This window comes from Pelophylax lessonae, assembly GCF_965119305.1.
Source record: "Pelophylax lessonae genome assembly, chromosome: 10".
Taxonomy (NCBI): domain Eukaryota; kingdom Metazoa; phylum Chordata; class Amphibia; order Anura; family Ranidae; genus Pelophylax; species Pelophylax lessonae.
In genome coordinates this window covers 179,411,502-179,436,944 of record NC_138777.1, presented here as the reverse complement: position 1 = coordinate 179,436,944, position 25,443 = coordinate 179,411,502, and the positions used below count along the sequence as shown (strand labels likewise).

The 25,443-nt window shown below is 43.1% G+C and overlaps 1 protein-coding gene across 1 annotated transcript in view; it reads right to left on the bottom strand.

Annotated features, from left to right (window-relative positions):
- The window catches only part of SMPD3 (sphingomyelin phosphodiesterase 3), a 61,215-nt gene that overhangs the window by 11,421 nt on the left and 24,351 nt on the right, over positions 1-25,443 (bottom strand). Inside the window, exons 2-3 of the mRNA XM_082270823.1 lie at positions 21,500-21,575; positions 5,788-5,943 (exon numbers count right to left, since the gene is read on the bottom strand). Coding sequence (XP_082126949.1) covers positions 5,788-5,943; positions 21,500-21,575 — 232 coding nt within the window. The remainder of the gene's footprint in view (positions 1-5,787; positions 5,944-21,499; positions 21,576-25,443) is intronic.

Below are 25,443 nucleotides of genomic sequence, written 5' to 3'. Positions count from 1 at the left end.
GCTATGGGGTCAGACACAGAAGAAGAGTATAAAAGAAGAAAATGTTCGCACACCACCACGGAATCCAATGAAGAAAAGTTCACTGGTAGTGAGCAAGCATGTAGCAGTTGTGAGAAATGCGTCTACCCTGCTGTACCTTGTACCACTTATGTAAATAGAGGAACTTTTCTTCATTGGATTCCATGGTGGTGTGCGACCATTTTCTTCTTTTAAGCTTCTCCTGGTGGTAAGCCGAGGTTCAGCACCCACCTTCAATCGTGGACTTTGACCAGCCTGAGCAGTGTTATCTCTCTTCATTGTACAGAAGAGGAGTAGCCAGGATCACCGGCAGCTGACCCCAGAAGAAGAGGTTCGAGGCCGCTCTGTGTAATACCATTGCACAGAGCATGTGAGTACAACGCTTTTTTCTTTTTTTATGAAAATATAAAGAACTGCATTTAAAAACCCTTTAAAGCTGATCTTCGGATATGATCTGTATTGCATACCTACATTAATCCAGCTTGGCACAGTAGGTATGCATATTTCATACCTTTGGGGCTGCTGGGGAAGCTGACAATTACTGTTGTAGCTGGAACTAGCAGGGATCTTCTCGGTGCTGTGCGAGAGGCATCCTCTCTTGTCCAATCAGAGAATGCATTGTATTCATTGAATAAATAATACAAAGCATTCTATTTATGGGAAAGCTGACACTTATTGTAGTAGTTGCAGCTGCTACAGTTTTAGCTGCAGTCTTCAGGGGTTCTGTGTGAGTGGCTTCTGTGCACATTGATAGCACAAGGCCATTTATTTGGCACTGCCGCCATTCATAGAACGCCTTGAATTTTTTTCAACTAATACAATGCATTCTCCGAATGGATGAGATGAAGTAGGGGCGCGTGAATTGCAGCACTGTCGAGTGATCAATCCACTGTGGTCAGTGTGTGGTGGGGAAGCTGCTCACCTGGATGATTCTGGCTAAAACTGTAGCAACGCCAACTACTACAGTGATTTCCAGCTTTCCCAGCGGCCCCTCAGGTATGAAATATGCATTAGGGATAGACCGATATGGTTTTTTTCAGGGTCGATACCGATATTTTGGTTACAACGTATCGGTATGTGGTGGGTGGTTTGCTGGCTAACACCCTGTAGTAGGTGGTTGGATGGCACAGGGGCTGTGGGTGGCTGGCTGGTACAGGGCCTGTGGGCGACTGGGTGGTACAGTGCCTGTGGCTGGCTGGTACAGGGCCTATGGGTGGCTGGCTTGCTGGTACAGGACCTGTGGGTGGCTGGCTGTCTGGCACCCTGTGGTGGGTGGGTGGCTGGCTGTCTGGCACCCTGTGGTGGGTGGCTGGCTGGCACCCTGTGGTGGGTGGCTGGCTGGCTGGCACCCTGTGGTGGGTGGCTGGCTGGCACCCTGTGGTGGGTGGCTGGCTGGCTGGCACCCTGTGGTGGGTGGGTGGCTGGCACAGGGGCTGTGGGTGACTGGCTGGTACTGGGTCTGTGGAGGGCTGGCTGGCACGCTGGTACAGTGCCTGTGGCTGGCTGGCTGGTACAGGGCCTGTGGGTGTGGGTGGCTGGCACCGGGCTGCTGTGGGTGGGTATATGGCTGTGATACACTCCCACGAGATTAGTCCCGACTCCAGGCGAGGCTGTCCAATGCGAGGGAGGTGGCCTAAGAAGGCAGAATGACGTCACGTAAATATCGGTAATATCGGCCAGTTCCGGGGCCGATACCGATATATCGGGGAAAAGTTGATATCGACCCCCCGATAATTGGCTTTGCCGGTAATCGGTTGATCCCTAATATGCATACTTATATGTAAATATGAAATAAAGTTCATACCCAGTGATCAGCTTTAAAGCCAAGCGAGAATGTGTAAGTAGGAGACGTACAAGACAGCACCACCATTCTGGTAGCCCCTTCCTGTGTTTTTAGGATGACAGTAAATATGGCATAAATCTGTATGGAAACTCATTACCCATCATCCCTGGCATATCTCAACCACCACAGCCTACAAAGAATATTTATGCAGTCTTGCGTGTTCCACCCTGAACTACATTAAACATCTTGGCTTAAAGCGTAACTCCACTTTTGTTGAGAGAAAAACATTCCCTTTGAGTGATCTCTGTGCATTGCAAGATTATAGTCACCTTTGTTGCAGATTCCTACCTTTTTTTATTCTGAAGAAATCCCTTTTTGTCCCTCTGTGCCGAGTGAGTCTACAGGGAGTGCTTTCATAATTATCAATCAGCTGTGCAGCGGCAGAGCACTAATGAGAAAAGCTGCTGGGCCTGCATCCCTTTAGAGGTGATTTACTATTGGGAGTATCTCACTAAAAATGACATTTTTGTTGCAGGGGATGCCAGAAATCTGACTTGTATCTTAGGCAGACTTCTGGGAAAACTGGTGAGCCAATCACACAAGCAGGACATTATGTTTCTGGGGTGTGGTCAGTATACATTCTGTGTAGAGAACAACTCCAGGTAGCCATATTGCATTGCATTTTCAGAAAATTACTGTGGCTGTAGATTGAAAAGGAAAGGTAATTTTCAATACCATTCAATTACAAAATGATTTGTGACTCAACTGTATACGCTATATTGTTTTTTCTTTATTTGCTCTTTTTTCCCCACAAAAGTGGAGTTACCCTTTAACAAATGTTGTTGCAGATTCCTACCTTTTGTTATTCTGAAGAAGTCCCTGTGTGTTTTTCTCAATCAGCTGTGCACCTGCAGGACACTAATGAGGAAAGCTGCTAGGCTTGCATCCCTTTAGACGTGTTCCTATTGGGAGTATCTCACCAAAAAATACATTTTTGCTGCAGGGGATGCCTGAAATCTGACTTGTATCTTAGGCAGATTTCTGGGAAAATTGGTGAGCCAATCCCACAAGCAGGAAATGATGTTTCTGGGGTGTGGTCAGTATACATTCTGTGTACAGAACAGCTCCAGGTAGCCATATTGCATTGCATTTTCTGAAAATTACAACAGCTGCAAAGGAAAGGTCAATTTAACCACTTAACGACCAGCGATGTAGATCTACGTCGGCTGACTTTGAGTGGTTATACCGGGATGATGCCTCTAGCTAGAGGCATCATCCCGGTACCGTTGTTTGAAGCCGACGGTCGGCTTTCCGTCGGTAACGATCGATGCGGCTCGGGAGCCGCTCGATCGTTACCCGGAGGGGCGGGAGGGGACGTCCCCCCCCCTCCCGCCGCCTTCCGCGGCTTTGCTCGGGGCTCCCGTCCCACCGGGAGCCCCGAGCACCCAGCCGGCGCGTCCGCCGGCTGGATGGAGTCCCGATGAATGCCGGAAACGGCATAGATCGGGTCTCCGATGACGTAACCCGGAGGCGGCGTCCATGACGTCACATCCGGGTTACTGTGCTGCAAAAGGCGGTAGATTTGAAAAACGGCTGTATGCAAAAATGCCGTTTTCGGCGTTTTGCATACAGGGAAGTGTAGTGGAGGGGTCTAGGGTCTTTTAGACCCTCGATCCCTCCATAAAGTGTACCTGTCACACATATTGGTGTCACAAGGGATGTTTACATTGCTTGTGACAGCAATAAAAGTGATCAGATTTTTTTTTTTTTAAAAAAACTGTAATAAAGTTAAAAAAAAAGAAAAAATAAATAGGAAAAAAAAAAAAAAAAAATTTAGCCGCCCCCGTCACCGTTAGCTCGCGCACAAAAAAAAACGTATACGCAAGTCGAGCCGCAAATGAAATCGCTGTACAAACCACACATGTGAGGTATCGCCGCGATCGCCAGAGCGTGGGCAATAATTTAAAAAAAAGAGCTACACTCTAACTCTAAACTGGTAACCGTTAAATAAATTTAAAGCGTCGCAGATTGAGATCTCTATTGACCGTAGTTTGTCGCCATCCCACGGGGGGCGCAATTTTAAACCGTAACATGTTTGGTATCTATTTACTCGGCGTGACATCATCTTTCACAATATACAAAAAAAATGGGCTAACTTTACTGTTTAGTATTTTTTAAATGCAGTGAAATGTGATTTTTCCAATTTTTTCCAAAAAAATGGCGTTTTAAAGACCGCTGCGCAAATACCGCGTGACAAAAATTTTTGCAATGACCGACATTTTATTCTCCAGAGTCTTTGCTAAAAAAATATATATAATGTTTGGGGGTTCTAAGTAGTTTTCTAGGAAAAAATACTGGTTTTAACTTGTGAACAAAAAGTGTCCGAAATAGGGCTGGGGGTAAAGTGGTTAATAACATTCAATTACAATATGACTTGTGTCTCAATCGTATACGCTATATTATTTTTTTCTTTATTTGCTATTTTTTCCCCACGAAAGTGGAGTTACTACCCCTTATGTAATAAGCTTCAAAGTGGTAGTGTTGTCATCGCAGCTTGGCCAGTCCTACAGCCGCAGCCTGCAAACCAGGAAAGAAGATTAGGTGAAGGTGGAAGCTCTGTTATTGGTGACAGCACGCTGCTGGAGGGCTTTGTTTCCGATACAGGGATGGAGACGCTGGGCATACCTGCTGGTGTCTCACTTAAAGTCCCACATAGCCCACATTGCCTATGTAACCAGGGATGGAGGCACCTTGCCTACAGGCTGGTGCTTCATTTAAAGTACCACAGTGTGATTTTCGTGTGTTTTTGGTGGATGCAGTCTAATTTTACCCCAGTTTTTTCGTAAACTGGGATGGAGACCATAGCATGACCTGCTTGTCTCATGTAAAGTCCCAAATATTTTATGAAATTAGGGATGGAGGCACTGTGCTATACAGGGAAATTGCCTCACATAAAGTCCCAATCTGTGTTTTACACTGCATCCACCAAGGGGTTGGAGGTGTATGCTTCTCAGCTGGTCGTTTTCAGTTTGTACCATCTTAAGAACATTGCTATTAGAGTTTTGAGATACTAGACCAGTCATGGATGGAGGTGGGATGGGGGAAGTTTGGGCTGCTCCCTCTCACCTGCCTCCTATCCATCCATTAGCAGCCATGTGCTCCCAGAGTAGAGACACTCAAATTTAAAAGTGTTAGGACTGCAGATAAAACAGGGTGCCGTGTCATGGCTCTGCAGCTTACACATGCGTTTGCAAATGCGTGTCAACTAAACCCCTGTTCTTTATTTATATCATGAGACAGGTCTACTTGGTTGGTGGCAGACTGGAGGGTGAGTATATCAGACTGGGGGCTGCCTGGCTTCCATGCACCTCTCTTAATCCTTTTCAATTAGTTGTTTTCAGGTAAGTCCTTCATAATGTGCTTGTATGAGATGCATACTAGCACATTTTGACATTCATTTGCAGGGAGAAGACTTTTTTTTTTGCGGTCTACTACTGCTTTGAGCTGCCATAATTGGTTAGAATCTCTGCTGGTTCAGCAGGGACCAGCTGAGATTCTAACTATCTATGGGCATGCTGAATGTACCTAAGTTGATCCATCGATGGATTTTGGTACAACCAGCATGTTGAATTTTTGTCATGCAATTATTTCCAGCGGCTATAGCCGCTACCAATAATCACTGTGTTCTCCCAGCATGGATGTCTCCCCACACCCCCATCTTCCCCCCAGGATAACACAATAGCTCCCTGGGAGGGATTCCCCCATCAACACTGACTGTGGTTGCAGGAAAGAAAATCCCACCATCTATGGCCTGCCATACGAAGATGGGAGGAAGTCAATACTTCCCTCGTGTATATTATGCTGAGAATGGCTGATAAACCCTTTAGCACCCATTTCATAAACAGAAGGCAGAATGCAGCAACCAATGCCATGATCATTTACTGGCAAACTGAATATACAAAGGACCTTTCTTTGAGTTTTCATACCTGATGAGCAATTGTCAAAGTTGAGGTCCCCACAAATAACATCAAAGGCCACCAGCTCCTCCGGATTTGCGGCACTGGAGGAGGAGGTAGATTTACGGAATTCAGATGCCCACTCCTGAAGAAAGTCTAGCTGCTCACATCGGATTGATGCATCTCCTAAAAGAAAAAGAAAAAAGAAACATTTATAATGTATTCTTAACAGAATCAAAACATTACCAGCATTGTAAAGGATCCACAGCATGTGTAGTGTATAGTAGAACATTATCACTGCCAGGATAACAGGTCCACAGCTTTCAATATAGCTATAAAAAAAGCGCAGTGATTCACATCAATCAGCCAAAAAGAATCTTCTTAAAGTGATTGTAAACGCTTACAAAAACCCAGTAAAGTGACTGACCTCAGGTGATACACAGAGATTAAACAAATCCTCCTACGTACTTTTTACCTGTTTATCTGTGGTTTTTCCTTCTCTACATCTGTTCAAAGTCCAGAATTTATAAAGCATGTCTGAGCTGTCAGAAAAAAAGGGGGTGGAGAGCTAAATTTTCACACTGCAGAGCTCAGTAAGGGGAGCTCTGAGAGCTGATTGGAGGGATAGGACACACCCCCGCCCCTTCAAAGAGCACACAAAAACAGAGCTGAGGCTGTCAATCAGCTGGAGGTCCCTCCCCTGTCACCATTTTTCTGAACATTTTGTTGAACATTGGGACATAACCAGTATCTAGCCTGATACTGCAAAATAAAGAAAAAGCAGAAGTGGTGAGGGGCTGCCGTCATCCCAATCATAGAACAAAAGAAAAAGACCCTCCAAGGGTGGGACTATTAATAGGCACAATCAGACACCAGGCACAATGACCAAAATATATGAAAAAAAAAAAAATATATATATATATATATATATATATATATATATATATATATATATATATATATTTATTTATTTTTTATTGGATATCACAGTATAAAAGTACCCACAAAATTGTGGAAATGAGGGCTAAAAAAGTATATAAATAATTGGAGAGTACAAGAGGAACGTCTACACAAAAGGAAAAGTTTTTACACACAGTGTAAAAGTTCCTCTTGTACTCTCCAATTATTTATATACTTTTTTAGCCCTCATCTCCACAATTTTGTGGGTACTTTTATACTGTAATATTCAAAATAAATATATATGTTTTTATATATTTTGGCCATTGGGCCTGGTGTCCGATTGTGCCTATTAATAGTCTCACCATTGGAGGGTCTTTTTCTTTTGATACTGCAAAATAATTTCTGCTTTAACATGACGACTGTCAGTATATAGGAGATCAGTCAGATCTTGCACTGCGTGATTTCTTTAATCATAGATGAGTCAGTAGGCCCACATAACTGATGAGGCTCTGCATACTGACCTGTTCCTCAGTCCCAGGTTTGATCTGTCCAGACCACACACAAATACAAACCATAGCTCCATGAACATCATTCACGCGGTTCACTGTTCATATTTCACATGGAAAACTCAAACAAAGTCACAGCACAGGGCCGCTAATGTAAATACACATCTAAATCATCTATCACACATTAACCAAACACCGCTGCTGGCTTTGGAGAGTGGTGTGACTGTAGATTACTAGATCCTAATGTGAAATTTACGAGACAGCCCCTCTTCTTCTCTTCATATCCAGTAAAAAGCAGAAATACCTTTCACATAAACATTAGCAGGAAAGTCTTAACAGCTGTAAAACTCTGCAGCATCCCCATGTCTGTATCCAGTATATCGATATTATATATACAGTCAGAGATGTATAGTAACTAAGTAGAACTACTTCACTACTGTACTTAAGTACCGAAAGGCGGTATCTGTACTTTCCTAGAGTAGAATTTTTTTCTCCTACTTCCACTTTTACTTCACTACATATTTTCGATGATTTCAATACTTCTACTCCGATATTTTTTTTTTGTGCTGCATAGTTACTCGTTACTATTATAAAAATTACCACTGCCAGAACAGTAGATGTCAGGTTTCATGAAGCTCAAAAAAATGTGTATAATGTCATGTGTACTTTTTTTGACTTCTTTCTTTAATAACTAACTTTAATAAACTTTTGACTTCTTTCTTTAATAACTACATAACACAGTACTTGTACTTTTAGTTTCAGTACTTGAGTAGCAAAATTAAAAAAAAAACTACTTGCAATACTTAAGTACAAAAAATGTTGAATACTTTAGTACTCCTACTCAAGTCACTTTTTGATCGAGCACTTCCACTTCTACTCAAGTCACTTTTTGATCAAGCACTTCCACTTCTACTCAAGTCACTTTTTGAGTATGGGTTTCGAGTACTTTATACAACTCTGTATACAGTACATATTGCATATACCACATACAATATATCACATATACTACTAACACATGTAAATGTGTATTAAAAAAAAACATGAAAATGGTTTCTATTTTTCTGTTTCGATGTGGTAGATGTGTTTTCTTTTTTTGTAAACTAAAATTTAAAATTGGCTACACCTCAGTTAAAATGGCCCATAATGTGTTTGTCTCCCTCTGCCTTTCTTTAGATAAACAGTTTTAAAAAATAGAAAATAGAGATAGGATACACCATAAACCAATATACATATAGTAAAATAACCAGTATCATAATCTAGAGGTTGGATTATAATTGAATGAAATTAGAATACTTTCAATAGTTAAATATTAGATGTTTTATGCACATCTTTTCATAAGGCTTAAAGTGTTATTAACCCTAGACTATGAACAACTCTCAATGCTATAAAACAGAATTTTCATACTCCAAAGCCACTAGCATTCATTTGGTGTAGAGTAAAATACACATCTTGCGTTCAGCTGTCCCTCCCATCTTCTCTGTGTTCCCACTGCAGGCTGAGATTGTGCAGACCATCTGTTGTCATTTGCTGAGCAGGCTCAATTTCAGTTCCCTTCTAAACTCTTAATTTCCTCCTTTTTCTTATCTGTGCAGCCCACATGACTATAGAGTCCCATATGTGGGTATATATACAGTGGTAAATTACATTTCCCTCCCTCCAATAGTGCCCCATTATTGGTGTCAGTGGGAGGAATAGTGCCCCATCATTGGTGTCAGTGGGAGGAATAGTGCCCCAATAATGGTTTCAGTGGGAGGGATAGTGCCCCATCATTGATGTCATTGGGAGGAATTGTGCCCCATCGTAGGTGTCACTGGGAGGGATTGTGCCCCATCATAGGTATCATTAGGTGAAATTGTGCCCCATCGTTAGTGTTATTGGGTGGCATTGTTCCCCATTGTTGGTGTCATTGGGAGGAATTGTGCCTCATCATTGGTGTTATTGGGAGGAATTGTGCCCCATTGTTGGTGTCATTGGGAGAAATTGTGCCCCATTGTTGGTGTTATTGGAAGAAATTGTGCCACATCGTTGGTGTCACTGAGAGAAGTTGTGCCCCATCATAGGTATCATTGGGAGAAGTTGTGCCCCATCAGTGGTGGTATTGGGAGGAATTGTGCCCCATCGTTGGTGTCATTGGGAGGAATTGTGCCCCATCATTGGTGTTATTGGCAGGAATCGTGCCCCATCGTTGGTGTCATTGGGAGAAATTGTGCCCCATCCTTGGTGTTATTGGGATAAATTGTGCCGCATTGTAGGTATCATTGGGAGAAGTTGTGCCCCATCAGTGGTGGTATTGGGAGGAATTGTGCCCCATCGTTGGTGTTATTGGGAGAAATTGTGCCCCATCCTTGGTGTCATTGGGAGGAATTGTGCCCCTTCATCAGTGCAGTGGGGGAATTATGCCCCATTGTTAGTATCAGTGGATGAAATGGTGCACCAAGGGCGAAATAAAAGCAAGCAAAGGGCAGTATGGAGACCACTGTTTTACAGTATAGGACCAAGTAACATATGAGAGCAGTTTTACTCTTTAGAGGGTATGTACTTGTCTGAGTTTTGTAAGGGCCAGTCTCCCGCATCAGGTTCATAACTTGATGCACCAAACACAAGTCGCAAATGCATTGCTTTTGCCCACACTGGATCGCATGGTACACAAGTACCATGCGATGCAGTTGCAGTGAGTTACCAAAAGTAGTGCATGCAGTACTTTTGGTGGGATGCAGTGCGATTAAAAATGAATGGGCTGAAATCTCAGTGCACAGAACTGCATGTGAATAACAGCGCGTTCCTGTGCAATTCCCTGTGTGCGCCACCTTAACTTAGAAGTGTATTGAAATAGATATAAATTTATTTTAAAGTTAAATTTACAAGCTGCCTGCAACTTCCTTCAAAGAACCTCTGGACCTGCACACAAAGTTTTTCAAAATGCAGAATGTAGCAGTTAAAGTTTACTACTCCATCATGCAACATAGTCATCACAAACACCATAAACTCACCAGAAACCAACACTCAATATAACATATTGAACAATGTGAACATTTTAGACAACCTAAAGTATCTTCAAGTGTTGTGTAACTGAAATTATACTTCCGGTTATTGCTTTTTGCATTCTATTCTATTTACGTATTTACGTTTCACAGTTGTTATAAAATCTGTTGATGGTAGCTTATTTTAATCTGAATGGACATTTTCACACCAAAAGCTGACTAAAGGTGGTTGGATTTACTGGAGAATTCAAAGTGTATAACATTAAAAACAGTAAACTAGCAAAAGTGTGTTTGTACTGTACATAGAACAAGCTAGGATGATTTATGCAATCTGGTGCCTCGAGTCAGGTGGGGGAGATCAGGTATGGCTGACCAATGGAGGCCATGAGGGTGTGTTGATGAAGTAAATACAATTGTTAAGCTCCATGTACACGGGACGTTGTTAAAAGTCCCTTTGAAAGCTGGAATTTTTAGGACGTTTGAAACGTCCGTTCGGTCGCGTTTGTACCCGCGTTTAGCGGGCGTTTGCGGGCGTTTGCGTTTAGAACCGTTCCTAGAGGTCAAAAAAAGAAATGCGGGTCATCACGTTCGGTCGCGTTCGGACGCGTTTTTGCGTTTGAAACGCCGGGAAACACACGTTCGAACGCAAATAATTGCGTTAAAAAAAAAGTCCCTGAACGCAACTGCCTGCAAATGACTGTAAACGACCTGGTGTACATGGACAGATAAGATAAAATATAGATGGGTTCAGGGGCTTCTAAAAAAAACGCCCAACTGCTCCTAAACGGCCATTTCCAGCGTCCCGTGTACATGGAGCCTTAACTACATCCCATCCGCGCTACAGCCTATATACGGCTGCAGCGCGGACTCGAATTTTCGGGAGGCCGTTTTTAAACGGCCTCCCAGAAGCAGGCTCCCCGCGCGCTCCCGCGAGCGCGCATCGGGGAGAATCTGTGTCGGCCGTGTCCCTTGGACACGGCCGATCACAGATCGTGGTGAATGGCCAATCACAGCGGCCATTCACCACGTGATCGGACCATCCAATGAGAGATGATCTCATATGTAAACATATGAGATCATCTCTCATCGCCGGCGCTCCTTCCTCACACGGAGCCTGCAGTGTGAGGAAGGAGGGGGAGCCTCACAGCGCTGGGGACACAGAGACATGTAATCAGGGCACTGATCACCAGTGCCCTGATTACTGCAAGGTAAAAAAACATACACACATTGCCCCCAACAGTGCCCACAGTGCCCGCCATCAGTGTCCCCCATCAGTGCCCACAATCAGTGCCCATAGTGCTGCCAGTCAGTGCCCATCAGTGCCTGCTCATCTAGGCACTGATGAGCACTGACTGGCAGCACTATGGGCACTGAGTGTGGGCACTGATGGTGCTGCCCACCAGTGCTCATCAGTGCCGCCCATCAGTGCTCATCAGTGCCACCCGTCAGTGTCCATCAGTGCCATCCGCCAGTGCCCATCAGTGCCGCCTCTCAGTGCCCATCAGTGACGCCCGTCAGTGGCGCCTCTCAGTGCCCAGCAGTGCCGCCTCTCAGTGCCCAGCGTGCCACCTCTCAGTGCCACCTCTCAGTGCCCAGCAGTGCCGCCTATCAGTGCTCATCAGTGCCGCCTATCAGTGCCGCCTATCAGTGCCGCCTATCAGTGCTCATCAGTGCGGCATATTAGTACCTCCTCATCAGTGCCCATAAGTGCCACCTCATCAGTGCCCATAAGTGCCACCTCATCAGTGCCCATCAGTGCCACCTCATCAGTGCCCATCAGTGCCGCCTCATCAGCGCACATCAGTGAAGGAGAAAAATTTATTTTCAAAATTTACTCGCAGAAAATAAGAAAAACTTTTTTTTTTTTTCAAAATTTTTTGTCTTTATTCTTTTTTTTTGTAAAAAATAAAAAACCCAGAGATGATTAAATACCACCAAAAGAAAGCTCTATTTGTGTGAAAAAAATGATAAAAATTTCATATGGGTACAGTGTAGCATGACCGCGCAATTGTCAGTCAAAGTGTGACAGCGCTGAAAGCTGAAAATTGGCCTGGATGGGAAGGGTGTTTAAGTGCACAGAAGGCAAGTGGTTAACATATAAAATTAATCGTATTTGCAGATAATGTGCCTCTTTTTCTCTCGTAATGCCACATCACACACCCAAACTTATTAAAGGAACTTGAATTTATTAGACATCTCTCCAATATTAAAAATGAACGCCACAAAATAAAATGCCATAAACATATTCTTCTTGGCTAATACAATTGGTGCCTGTCAACGTAACTTTCCATTTACCTGGAAGAATGATGCAGTAATAAACCTGAAGATACAACTGCCAACTAACATTTTGGAATTGTACTCTCGTAACTAACAAAGACTTTGAATTAGAAAAAAAAAAAATGGCAGAGCATCCATTCTAAAGATGAATATTCCCCTAAAAATGTATATGTTCTGCGATTCCAATAAAGTTGCCATCTGCGTTCTTTGCAACTATGCATAGACTCCTTTTCATATTCATATGATATCATATTCTTATAATTCAAAAAAGAGGCAATCAAGCACTTAGATACAAAGCATTACTTTTTTGGCTTAGTGGAGTGGAACCTGCATTGATCCGTGAAAGATTAGGTGACCTAGGAACAATCTTTTACACATTGGTCCCTTGACACAGGCTCATGGATTACTCCATAGGCAGTCGTCAAAAGTCTAACTGACTATTAGGACTACCGTGCATAGTTTTCGCATCACATGTAAGGCCCTATCTCTCAACAATACACCTGACCCCCTGACTCCTAAGACAAAATCTGGATTTTCATCCTGGCATTTCCAAATTCTTTCTTAACCACTTTACCACTAGAGCATTTTGCTGTCTTACGTCTGAGCCACTTTTTGCGATTCGGCGATGTGCGACTTTAACTGACAATTGCGCGGTCGTGCGACACCATACCCAAACTAAATTTACGTCCTTTTTTTCCCACAAACAGAGCTTTCTTTTGGTGGTATTTGATCACCTGTGCGATTTTTACTTTTTGCGCTATAAACAAAAAAAGAGCGTAAATTTGGAAAAAACAACAATATTTTTCAAATTTTTTATATGAAATTTCCCCCCAAAAAAAGTAAAAATGAAAATTTTTTAAAATTTTTGGCCAATTTGTTTTCTGCTACATATGTTTGGTAAAAAAATTCACAATAAGCGTATTTTGATTGGTTTGTGCAAAAGTTATTGCGTTTGTCATTTTTGGTGTTTTTTTTTTTTAACGCGTAATGGCGGCGATCTGCGATTTTGTTTGCAGGACTGCGACATTGCGGCGGACAGATCGGACCCTTGACTGACATTTTTGACACTTTTGGGGGTACCAGTGACATTACTGCAGTAATCAGTGCTATATATATGCACTGTTACTGTAAAAATGACACTGGCAGGGAAGGGGTTAATTTTATTGGAGAGGGAGGGGTTAATGTATGCCTGGTGCTTACTGACGTGTGGGGGGGGAGGTGACTGTGTGAGCCAGGGACAGATCGAAGTGTTCAGCTATGCTGAACACTCCGATCTGTCACTCCCTGTCACTTGGGAGATCCGCTCGCTTGTGTTTACACAGGCGGGCGGATCTCCACACTAGATCCCCGACGATCGGGGCAGAGCAGCGGCGATCGCCTCTGCTCCTCCCCTGGCCCGACTCCCGCTGTGACTGAATACAGCGGGAGCGAGCCTCCGGCGGCGCGCGAGCGCCGCCCACAAGGGGGATTGTCTGACGACGTAGGTCTACGTCGTCAGACGATAACGAGCCACTTTGCCACAGTAGTACTATGGTACTCAGTGGCAAAGTGGTTAAGCCAGCCATAAATGGTTAGAATCTCAGCCGGTTCAGGAGGGACTGGCCAAGATTCAAATCATCTATCAATCGACTTAGGTATAGCCAGCATGCCAGATTTTTCATGCAATTATTGCCATCGGCTATAGCCTTTAGCAATATTAACTGTGTGTTCTCCGGGCAATGATGGCTCCCTAACCTTTTACCGTTTGGGAGAACACAATAACTCCAGAGATCCCCCATCAGCACTGACTGTGTCGACGGGGGAATTTGGCAATTTGCTTTCCTGCAACCCGAGGCACTAAATAGAAACTAAAATCATCTATAAAACACTTTGTCATAGAAGACACATGCTAGCTTTGTACAGCTTTGTACATCTAGAGAGTGAAACGTTTGCCCATTCTTTATTGCAAACAAGCTCAAGCTCTGTCAGATTAGATGGAGAGCGTCTGTGAACAGCAATTTTTACATTTTGCTACAGATTCTAAATTGGATTTAGGTCTGGACTTTGACTGGGCCATTCAAACACATGAATATATTTTGATCTAAACCATTCCATGGTAGTTGTATGTTTAGGGTCATTGTCCTGCTGGAAGGTGAACCTCTGCCCCAGTCTCAAGTCTTTTGCAGACTTCTAAGATTGCCCTGTATTTGGCTCTATCCATCTTCCCATCAACTCTGACCAGCTTCCCTGTCCCTGCTGAAGAAAAGCATCCCCACAAGATGATGCTGCCACCACCATGCTTCACAATGGGGATGGTGTGTTCAGGGTGATAAGCAGTGTTAGTTTTCCGCCACACATAGCGTTTTGCTTTTTGGCCAAAAAGTTACATTTTGGTCTCATCTGACCAGAGCACTTTCTTCCACGTGTTTACTGTGTCCCCCACATAATGTTCTCCTTGCCTGGCCTTCCAGTTTAGGTGGGCGGCCATGTCTTGGTAGGTTTGCAGGTGAGCCATACTCTTTACATTTTCGGATGATGGATTGAAGCTTGATTGAAAGCTCAGAGAGATGTTCCAAACTTGGGACCTTTTTTTTTTTAACCTAACCCTGCTTTAAACTTCTCCGCAACTTTATCCTTGACCTGTCTGGTGTGTTTCTTGGCCTTCATGATGCTGTTTGTTCACTAAGGTTCTCTAACAAACCTCTGAGGGCTTCACAGAACAGCTGTATTTATACTGAGAATAAATTACACACAAGTGGACTTTATTTACTAATTAGGTGACTTCTGAAGGCAATTGGTTCCACTAGATTTTATTAACCACTTAAGCCCCGGAAGATTTTACCCCCTTCCTGACCAGGGGGTATTTTGCGATTCGGCACTGCGTGACTTTAACGGACAATTGCACGGTCGTGTGACGCTGTATCTAAATGAATTTGGCGTCCTTTTTTTCCCACAAACAGAGCTTTCTTTTGGTGGTATTTGATCACCTGTGCGATTTTTTGATCACGCGCTATAAACAAAAAAAGAGCGTAAATTTTGCAAAAATAGCAATATTTTTCACATTTTTTTATATGAAATTCCCCCCCAAAAAAATGTAAAAATCTAAATTTTTTAACATTTTCGGCCAATTTGTTTTATGCTACCTATGTTTGGTAAAAAAAATCGCAAAAAGCGTATTTTGATTGGTTTGCGCAAAAGTTATCGCGTTTACTAACAAAGGGAAAGATTTTTGTCATTTTTGTTGTTTTTTTTTTAAACGCGTAATGGCGGCGATCTGCGATTTTTTTGCGGTACTGCGACATTGCGGCGGACAGATCGGACCCTTGACTGACATTTTTGACACTTTTGGGGTTACCAGTGACATTTCTACAGTAATCAGTGCTATACATATGCACTGTTACTGTAAAAATACACTGGCAGTGAAGGGGTTAACTTTTTTTTTGAAAGGGAGGGGCTATGTGTGTCCCTAGGGGCGTGCTTTCTACTGTGATTGGCTGTGGCTTCAGATGTATGAAGAGTGATCAACGGTTCTACATAGTAGAACCGTATGATCATCCTTCATACACAGGGGAGAATGACAGGCAGCTTGTTTACACAAGCCGCCTGACTTTCTCCCTCTCCCCCGCCATTTGCAGAGTCACCGGCGGACATCGGGTCCACCGGTCACACGCGCGGGGGGGTCCGTGACCACGCGGGAGCGAGAGCGTGCCTCCGGGGGCGTGCGCTCGCTCCCTAGACCCTCACAAGCTAGTGACGTAGCCCTACGTCACTTTGCCTGTGAGGGGCTGACTGCCGACGTAGATCGGCGTTAGGCAGTCGGCAAGTGGTTAAGGGGTATCAGAGTAAAGGGGGCTGAATACAAATGCATGCCACACTTTTCAAAAATGTATTTGTAAACAATTATGAAAACCATCCAACTATGCGCCACTTTGTGTTGGTCTATCACATAAATTCCATACATTTCTGTTCACAGATGCTCTCTGCCCAATCTGACAGAGCTTGCAAAGAAGAATGAGCAAAAATGTCACTCTCTAGATGCAAAGCTGGTAGAGACATCCCAAAAAGACTTGCAGCTGTAATTGCAGGGAAAGGTGGTTCTACAAAGTATTGACTCGGGGGGGGGGGGGGGGGGTGAATACAAATGCAAATACAAATGCACGCCACACTTTTCAGATATTTATTTGTAAAAAAATTGGAAAACCATTTATTATTTTCTTTTCACTTCACAATTATGTGCCACTTTGTGTTGGTCTATCACATAAAATCCCAATAAAATACATTTACGTTTTTGGTTGTAACATGACAAAATGTGGAAAATTTCAAGGGGTATGAATACTTTTTCAAGGCACTGTACAATAATTAATGAACAAAAATTATAAATTTAAATTCATAATACTGTGTCCATAAAAGAGTCCTGGCAGTGTGAGCAAATCATCCGGTGTGTTTTCTGTTTCCCACAGTGGCAGTTCTTCCCCTGTCTATAGTGCCTGGCTGCAGCGGCTCTGGTATAGCAGCCACGAAGGGAGCTGCGCTCTGATCTTTCATCTCCACAGATGTCTGGATTGCACACTGATTTATGAGACATGCTTTTATCTACTTTTATTTGTGAGTGCAACTTTTACCTTTTTTTTAATCTTTACAATAAACTCGCTTACTATGGTCGGCTTGGCCACCCTCTCTCTTCCTTCTGTTCATAAAAGAAAATTCTTTCTTCTAATTGTGGAATTATCGCAAATAAAGTTCACAAATGAAGATTTAGGTGCTTTCAAATCCCTGTAAATCTTCACTCTTTATTTAAGGATATAGTATTATAAAATGAAATTTGTGATTTTTGTGCATGAATTCTTAAATTATTGTTAGAGATGGGCTGAACTACTCCCTGTTCGGTTTGCAGCAGAACTCCCGAACGGTGAAAAATTAATTGGCCATGAAAGGGTTATGGGGGTCTGGGGACATGTGTCAATGCAAACATTTTTTAAAAACAATCGTTTTTTCAGGAGCAGTGATTTTAATGATGCTTAAAGTGCAACAATTAAAATTCCCTTTAAATATAGTGCCTGGGGGGTCCCCTTAGTCTGCCTGTAAAGTGGCACATCTGTACTGTGTATATAACATGCAGCAGCAAAAATGACATTTCTAAAGAAAAAGAAAAACGAGTCAAATCACATATAAATTGACTCGCGCTTGCGAATGCAGACACACCGCTAATTAAAAATTAAAGAAAAAAAAGGTGTGAGTCCATACCAGATCCATGCCCCAGTCCGTGAGGTTACAAGGGGGGCGGGGCCACCTGGCCATTTTTTTCTTTAAGTTTTTAATAGCCGTGTCTGGGTATAAGTACTGTCAAAGCTCTGAGGAGGCATTCGGCAGGCGGCCATTCTAGAAGGTGGAGAGTTGTTTTTTTTGGGTTGGCGGTGCGACGGCGGCATAATTGATGATGGATTTACATGGAGGGACACTGTTTTTTATTTTTTAATAAAGGATTTGTCAAAAACTTGCCTCCTGTTTTTATTTATTTTTTTGTACACTTTTTTGGTGGATGGGTAGAGGTACTTTGTCCCCAATACCCATTCACATGGGGGGGGGGTGGGATCTGGGGGATCCCCTGTTAAGGGGGGGCTTCCAGATTCTGATAAGACCCCCTGCCCACAGACCACGAAAACCACCGCCCAGGGTTGTTGGGAAGAGACCCTTGTCCCCAACATGGGACAATGTAGTTTGGAGTAGGGGGCCAGGTCCCCCCTGCCCCAAAACACCCCCCACCATGTTGAGGGCACGTGGCCTTATATGGTTCAGGAGGGGGTGGGGCGCTCACTCATTCCCCCCCTTTCCTGACCTGCCAGGCTGCATGCCCAGAAAAGGGTCTAGCATGGATTTTGGGGGTGACCCCATGCCGTGTTTTTTTTTTTTTTTTAGCGGGGAAACCCATCGAAGGCTGATGACTCATCAGCTGTTAACCCCTTAGCGCCGGCGGAAAGCAAATATGCGGCCTTTAGGTTTTAAGGGGTATTACCGTTGTTTAGAACCAACGGTCGGCTTTCTTGTAATGACAACCGATCCAGCTGAGCAACCGCTCGGCTGTCATTACAAGGAGAAGAAGGGGGCGTTCCCTCCTCCCCCTGCCTTCCGCGGCTTGCTTGGGTCTCCCGGTGCACGTCCGCCGGGTGGTCGAAGACCTGAACAAACCCACATTCGGCTCTGATCGAGTCTCCGATGTAAAAACCCGGAAGGCTCCAGTAACTGGAAGTGATCATGACATCACTTCCAGTTACTGGAGCTTTAAAGGTGCCAGATTTATAAAAAAAAAAAAAAAATTACTGCATTTAAAACAACCAAACTTTGTTTGGCGTTTTGAATGCTTTTAAGTGCAGAGGAGAGATTTGGGGTCACTGTCTATTACTGTCACAAGAGATGTTTACATTCCTTTTGGCAGCAATAACAGTGATCACATTTTTTTTTTTTTTAAAGAATAGTTTAAAAATAAATAAATAAGGAAAAAAAAATTTAAAGTGCCCCTATCCCTCCATGCTCCCACGCAGAAGCGAACGCATACGCAAGTCGCACCTGCATATGAAAACGGTGTTCAAACCACACATGTGAGGTATCGCCACGATCATTAGAGCGAGAGCAATAATTCCTTGCACAAGAACTCCTCTGTATCTCTAAACAGGTAACCGTTACATTTTAAAGCGTCGCCTATGGAGAATTTTAAAGTACCGAAGTTTGTCGCCATTCCACGAGTGTGCGCAATTGTAAAGCATGATATGTTAGGTATCTATTTACTTTGTGTAACATCATCTTTCACATTATTCAAAAAAATTGGGCTAACTTTACTTTTTTTTTTTTTTCAATTCATGAAAGTGTATTTCTTCCCAAATAATTGCATTTGAAAGACCGCTGCACAAATATCGTGTGACATACAATATTGCAACGACCGCTATTTTATTCTCTAGGGCACAGGTGTCAAACACAAGGCCCGCGGGCCGAATGCGGCCCCCCAGGCCATTTCATGGGGCCCTCGCACCTCTCCTGCAGCACCCCTGTCTCAGTAGTCAGCAGCAGAGGGGACAAAACTCCTTTCCAGATCCAGCGCTTCTCTTTGCAGCTGGAGAAAGGCTCGTCTTTGCCCACCCCCCTTCTCAGCAGTCTGCAGCAGAGAGGAGGGCAGAACTCCTCCTATAGATCCTGCACCTCTCTGTGCAGCCACAACACCACCTTGTCTCTGCCTCCACTGGTCTCAGCATTCAGCAGACTCCGGAAGCTGACTCCAGCCTTCCTCTGGTCCACCTCCAGACCCTGCACTTTCTTCATCCCAGAACCACCTGCATCTTCTTCTTGGCAGCAGCACAAGGTAAGGGGGTGCTTTGTGATGTAAGGAAGGGTGGGTGACTCTTGACTCTTGACTTCGGATGGTGGGGGGGCTCTTGACATCTCATGTAAGGGTTGTAAGGGGGTGTGGGGTTTCCCTGGACATCTAATCTTACAGATATAACCGGCCCTTTGAGGGGAACCATAACGCTGATGTGGCCTGCGATAAAATTGAGTTTGACACCCCTGCTCTAGGGTCTCTGCTACAAAAAATATATACAATATATATAACGTTTGGGAGTTCTAAGTAATTTTCTAGCAGAAAATACTGATTTTAACTTGTAAGCAACAAATGTCAGAAAAAGGCTTAGGCTCCAAGGGGTTAAGGACGCCACGCCCGCTCCTTAACCAGCATACACTGTGCCTCAGGGCACAGAATACACAGTGCATTGCAGGCTGTTTGGCACATATATTACAAACATTAAACTATAATGTGTGACTTTTTGCAAATTCAATTTTTTTTTTTTAAATAAAATAGTTAATGCATATACATTGATAATGTATATACATTGTATATGTATATACGTTGTATATACATATACACTGATACATATGTAACAATAAAGGGTATATGTATACATGGTAGCAATCTGTAATGGGGTAATGTGTATAAACACTTAAACAGACCACTAATGCTGTACATACACACTGCAATGTTCACCCAATTTTACCCTACTTCCAGTTAACATTGTGCTTGTGGCATTGGTGAACGCCTAACATCAGTTTGAGATGCTTCTCTGATCATTCAGAATGAATTGACAGGTGCATTTCAGCAGCAGTTGAACTTCTTTTAATCTTCAGTTGACCTGTTTCAAGGAGGTTTTGTATTCTGGTAGAGATGTATGGGAATGCAAAACTTACTTGAAGGGAACTAAAGCCCATCATAACAGGCTCTAAAGCCTAGTACACACGGGCCGAATGTCGGACGACATCGGCCGGTTGAATAAAAAACGTCCGACATTCGGCCCGTGTGTATGGCAGTTGGTCCAAAAGAAGCTTTCCATTTGGCCAGCTTCTCTTAGACAAGCATGCTGGAAAACCAGCAGCTGACCGACTCCCGATAAGCAATTTCAGCCAATGGCTGATAGCGCTGACCGGTGTGTTCTGACGGGGGGGGGGCTGTCCCTCTGTCAGAACACAATAGCTGAGCGGGGAGATCGGTGTGCTAACATCGGATTGTTAGTACAGCGGCTCTGACCTGTGCTGTCAGATAGTCCTAATTTACCCTTGTGTTTGGTGGGTGGTAAAAACAGGCAATTGAATTGGGTTTTTACCAGACCTCAACTGAAAAAAATACTGGTTTCTATTTCCTCCAAGAAGCATTCCCAATGGAATCTCCAGCTTATGTCGCTTCCCCAGCTGGGGCACATGGACCAGCATCAGCACAGCATGCAGCAGTCACATTGGGTATCATAGGACATGGTGAGTGAGGTGGAAGATCAAGGACAGTGCAAAGTCTTAATTTAAAACAACTGACATCAGGAGCCAATGATTGAGTTTATACAGGACAACTAAAAATGGGAATCCACTTGTAAGAGAGTAATACTTTTGGTATAGCCTTTGAGAGAGAGGGGACACAAATACAGGAACATCTCTTCTCTGGAGTCTCCAAGAGATAAAGGATGGTGCAAGGAAGCAAAGCCTGCCAAGTACTAAAATCTTAGCTATGAGCAGAGATGGCTGTAGGAATGAATATAGAATTCATTTACAGTATCAAGTCTGATGGCTTACCTGACAAAGCATGCAGGTGAGTGCAGGAGACATATCCCACAATTCTTTGGTCCTGAGGAGTGGTCCCCACCTGCACCTACAAAATTAGACACACAACCATTTACTCATTTTATATTGCAGATTAATCAGTTTTCATTTCTTAAAGTAGATCTAAACCCTAAATCGATTACCTTTTTTGCATAAACAACTGCCATTTCCTTTATAAAATACAGTTTTTACAGAATTTTCATCATCACTTACTCCAGTGGCAGCTGCACATCATTGTTCTGGATAGGCTACCTAATAGAGACAATGGTGGATCATGTTTGCACAATGTGTGTTGGTGGATCACCAGGTATTTTTTTTATTGAAAGTTGCAGATTAAAAAAAAAAACTGGAAAGAACTTTTAATTGCATTAACATGTATGTAGCTTGTATGGGATTTTAGTGACTAGGTTTAGATCTCCTTTAAGCATTTATTAGCATTTCTGTTACCTGTTTAAACAATCCGTGTGATATTGGTGTGCAGCTTGAAACCAATGAAATGTCCCACAAGATTTGAAGCTCTGCTCCATTCAGTTAAAGATCTCTTTGGCTCCAAACCTACTTGATTTCACAGCTGAGAAAGGGCAAGTAAAGTGTATAATACAGAGTATTCTTTACAATAAAGGATCTCTATGCTTTAACAATAAAATTATTTTAAAAATCCATAATGGGCACTATAGATTTTTAACAAAAAATTAATTGTAAGGGTACAGCAATCCTTTATTATTCAAAATACTCTGTAGCATGCATGTCCTTGCCTTTTCTTGGCTGTTCAGATCACTTTAAAGCAGCGGTCTCCAAACTGTGGCCCAGGGGCCAGAAGCGGCCCTTTGCTTGCCTTTATCTGGCCCTTGGTGCACTATTCATCCAACAAATACCAATGATGGGGCAATATTACTCCCACTGACACCATCGATGGGGATCTATTCCTCCAACTGACACCAATGATGAGGCACTATTCCTCTCATTGACACCATTGATGAGGAACTACACTATATTGTCAAAAGTATTGGGACGCCTGCATTTACACGCACATGAACTTTAATGGCATCCCAGTCTTAGTCTTAGTCTGTAGGATTCAATATTGAGTTGGCCCACCCTTGCAGCTATGACTGGTGTGCAGTCATGTTGGACCAGGAAGGGACCATCCCCAAACTGTTCCCACGTTCCCACAAGGTTGAGAGCATGAAATTGTCCAAAGTGTCTTGGTATGCTGACGCCTTAAGAGTTCCCTTTACTGAAACTAAGGGGACAAGCCCAACCCCTGCTGAAAACAACCCCACACTATAATCCCCCTCCACCAAATATTTTTACCAGTCCACAAAGACACGGATGAATGAGTTTGGGGTGGAGGAACTTGACTGGCCTGCACAGAATCCTGACCTCAACCCAATAGAACACCTTTGGGATGAATTAGAACAGAGATTGTGAGCCAGGCCTTCTCATCCAACACCAGTGCCTGACCTCACAAATGCACTTCTGGAAGAATGGTCAAACATTCCCATAGACACACTCCTAAACCTTGTGGACAGTAGTTGAAGCTGCTATAGCTGCAAAGGGTGGACAAACTCAATTATGTACTCTATCGACTAGGACTAGAATGCCATTAAAGTTCCCATGCGTGTAAAGGCAGGCATCCCAATACTTTTGATAAAATAGTGTATTTTTACAACTGACACCGATGATAGAGCACTATTCATCACATAAATTGGGCACCATACCTTCAACTGACACCAATGATGAGGCACTATTGCTCCCTCTACAATCAGTGATGGGACATAATTTACTGACATTGATCCTTGGGATGTTTCTACTACCACTGACCACAGCCTGGCCCCCTAGAACCTGAAGAACAATAAACTGGCCCTTTATGTAGAAAGTTTGGAGACCCTTGCTCTAAAGCTCCAACTTGTTTTATATACTATACAGTCAGCAATGTCCAACAACAACCTCAGTCCTGCTGTCATTACTAACAGGGTTGAGACCAATTTAAATACAGCCCTGGTGAAGGCAGATCATTTGTGATGCCATGAACGAATATAGAAACCATTGTTAGCATTCTAAGTAAACAGTTATTGATGTGCTCCTTATTAATAGCAACTAAAGAAGTAGTTAGTAAAAATACATTACCTGAATCTACAAAACATTGATCTAAAACATTGATTATTATAAGTATTTGCTACTGGTATTTTGAAAGCTCCAAATATACCAGGTCCCAGAGTTCAGAAGACAATAGTAGGTGGCATTGCAGATAGCATTTTAAAATGTAGCTAGAGAGAGAACATTAGAGAACATTAGAGCTATTGGATGATCCAATGGGGGGCACTCTGTGCTACTGGAGGGTGGCTATCCTGGAAAAAAAAAAGAAAAAACAGAACTAGCAAACTTATCTTTGGCTAACCCGAGCCACATGGGCTTTCCCCTAGGTATTTATGCAGATTATATATATATATATATATATATATATATATATATATATAAATTAAGTATTCTACAGTATATTATTTATATGTATAAATATATATATATGTATACCGTATATACTCGAGTATAAGCTGACCCGAATATAAGCCGAGGCGCCTAATTTTACCACAAAAAACTGGGAAAACATATTGACTCGAGTATAAGCCTAGGGTGGGAAATGCAACAGCAACTGGACCCAACTGGACCACCACGAGACCCAAAACAGGGGCTGCGGGCATGGTGCAGGGGCTGTGGACATGGTACAGGAGATGCAGGGCTGTGGGCATGGTAAAGGAGATGGTTCAGGCATGGTACAGGAGATGGTACAGGCATGGTACAGAAGATGGTACAGGCATGGTACAGGAAATGTTACAGGCATGGCACAGGAGATGGTACAGGCATGGCACAGATGGTACAGGCATGGTACAGGAGAATGTCCTGTACCATGCCCACAGCACCTGCATCTCCTGAGGTGATGTAGGGGCTGTGGAGGAGTCTCACTCACCTTTCCGCCTTACATTTAAAAATGGCGCCAATACGTCACTGCACATGCGCCGTCTGCCCGAGAATAGCCAGAGGTGTACGGGCTTTCCCAAGCGGCAGCGGCGCATGCGCACTGAGCGGGGAAAAGGTAAGTGAGGCCGTGACTTGAGTATAAGCCGAGGGGGGATTTTTCAGCATAAAAAAACATGCTGAAAAAGTCGGCTTATACTCAAGTATATATGGTAATCTTATATTGTTCTTTCTCTTCAGTTGTCCTCTTTTTGGTCTAATTTATAAATTTCTATCAACACTAATTATTTAAAAAAAGATTCCAGGTATGTATACTTTAACACAGCTTTATGTAACTTTTTATGTTCATACCTGAATGCTGGAAATCACTGTAGTAGACACCTCTACTCTGGTGATCTGCATTAACATCTGGGTCTCATGCCAACGCAGGAGGTTGCCCATTCAGCACGGGAGCCATTTAGGGAACACTTTGCATTTTCTCAATGAGTCCCACAGGTATGGTATATGCAAAGTTACATTGGCCCAAGCTGGGCCAATGTACCTACAGTGCCTTAAAGTATTCATATGAAAACTAGCTAGTGTCCACATTTTGGGACAACTAAAAAGGTAAATATATTTTATTGGGATTTTGGTGATAGGCCAACACAAAGTGGCACATAATTGTGAAGTGGATGGAAAATGATAAATGGTTTTCAAATTTTTTTACAAATAAATATCTGAAAAGTATCACGTGCATTTGTATTCAGCCCCCCTGAGTCAATACTTTGTAGAACTATCTTTCGCTGCAATTACAGCTGCAAGTCTTTTTGGGCATGTCTCTACCAGCTTTGCACATCTAGAGAGTGAAATTTTTGCCCATTCTTCTTTGCAAAATAGCTCAAGCTCGCTCAGATTGGGCGTAGAGCATCTGTGAACAGCAATTTTCAAGCCTTGCCACAGATTCT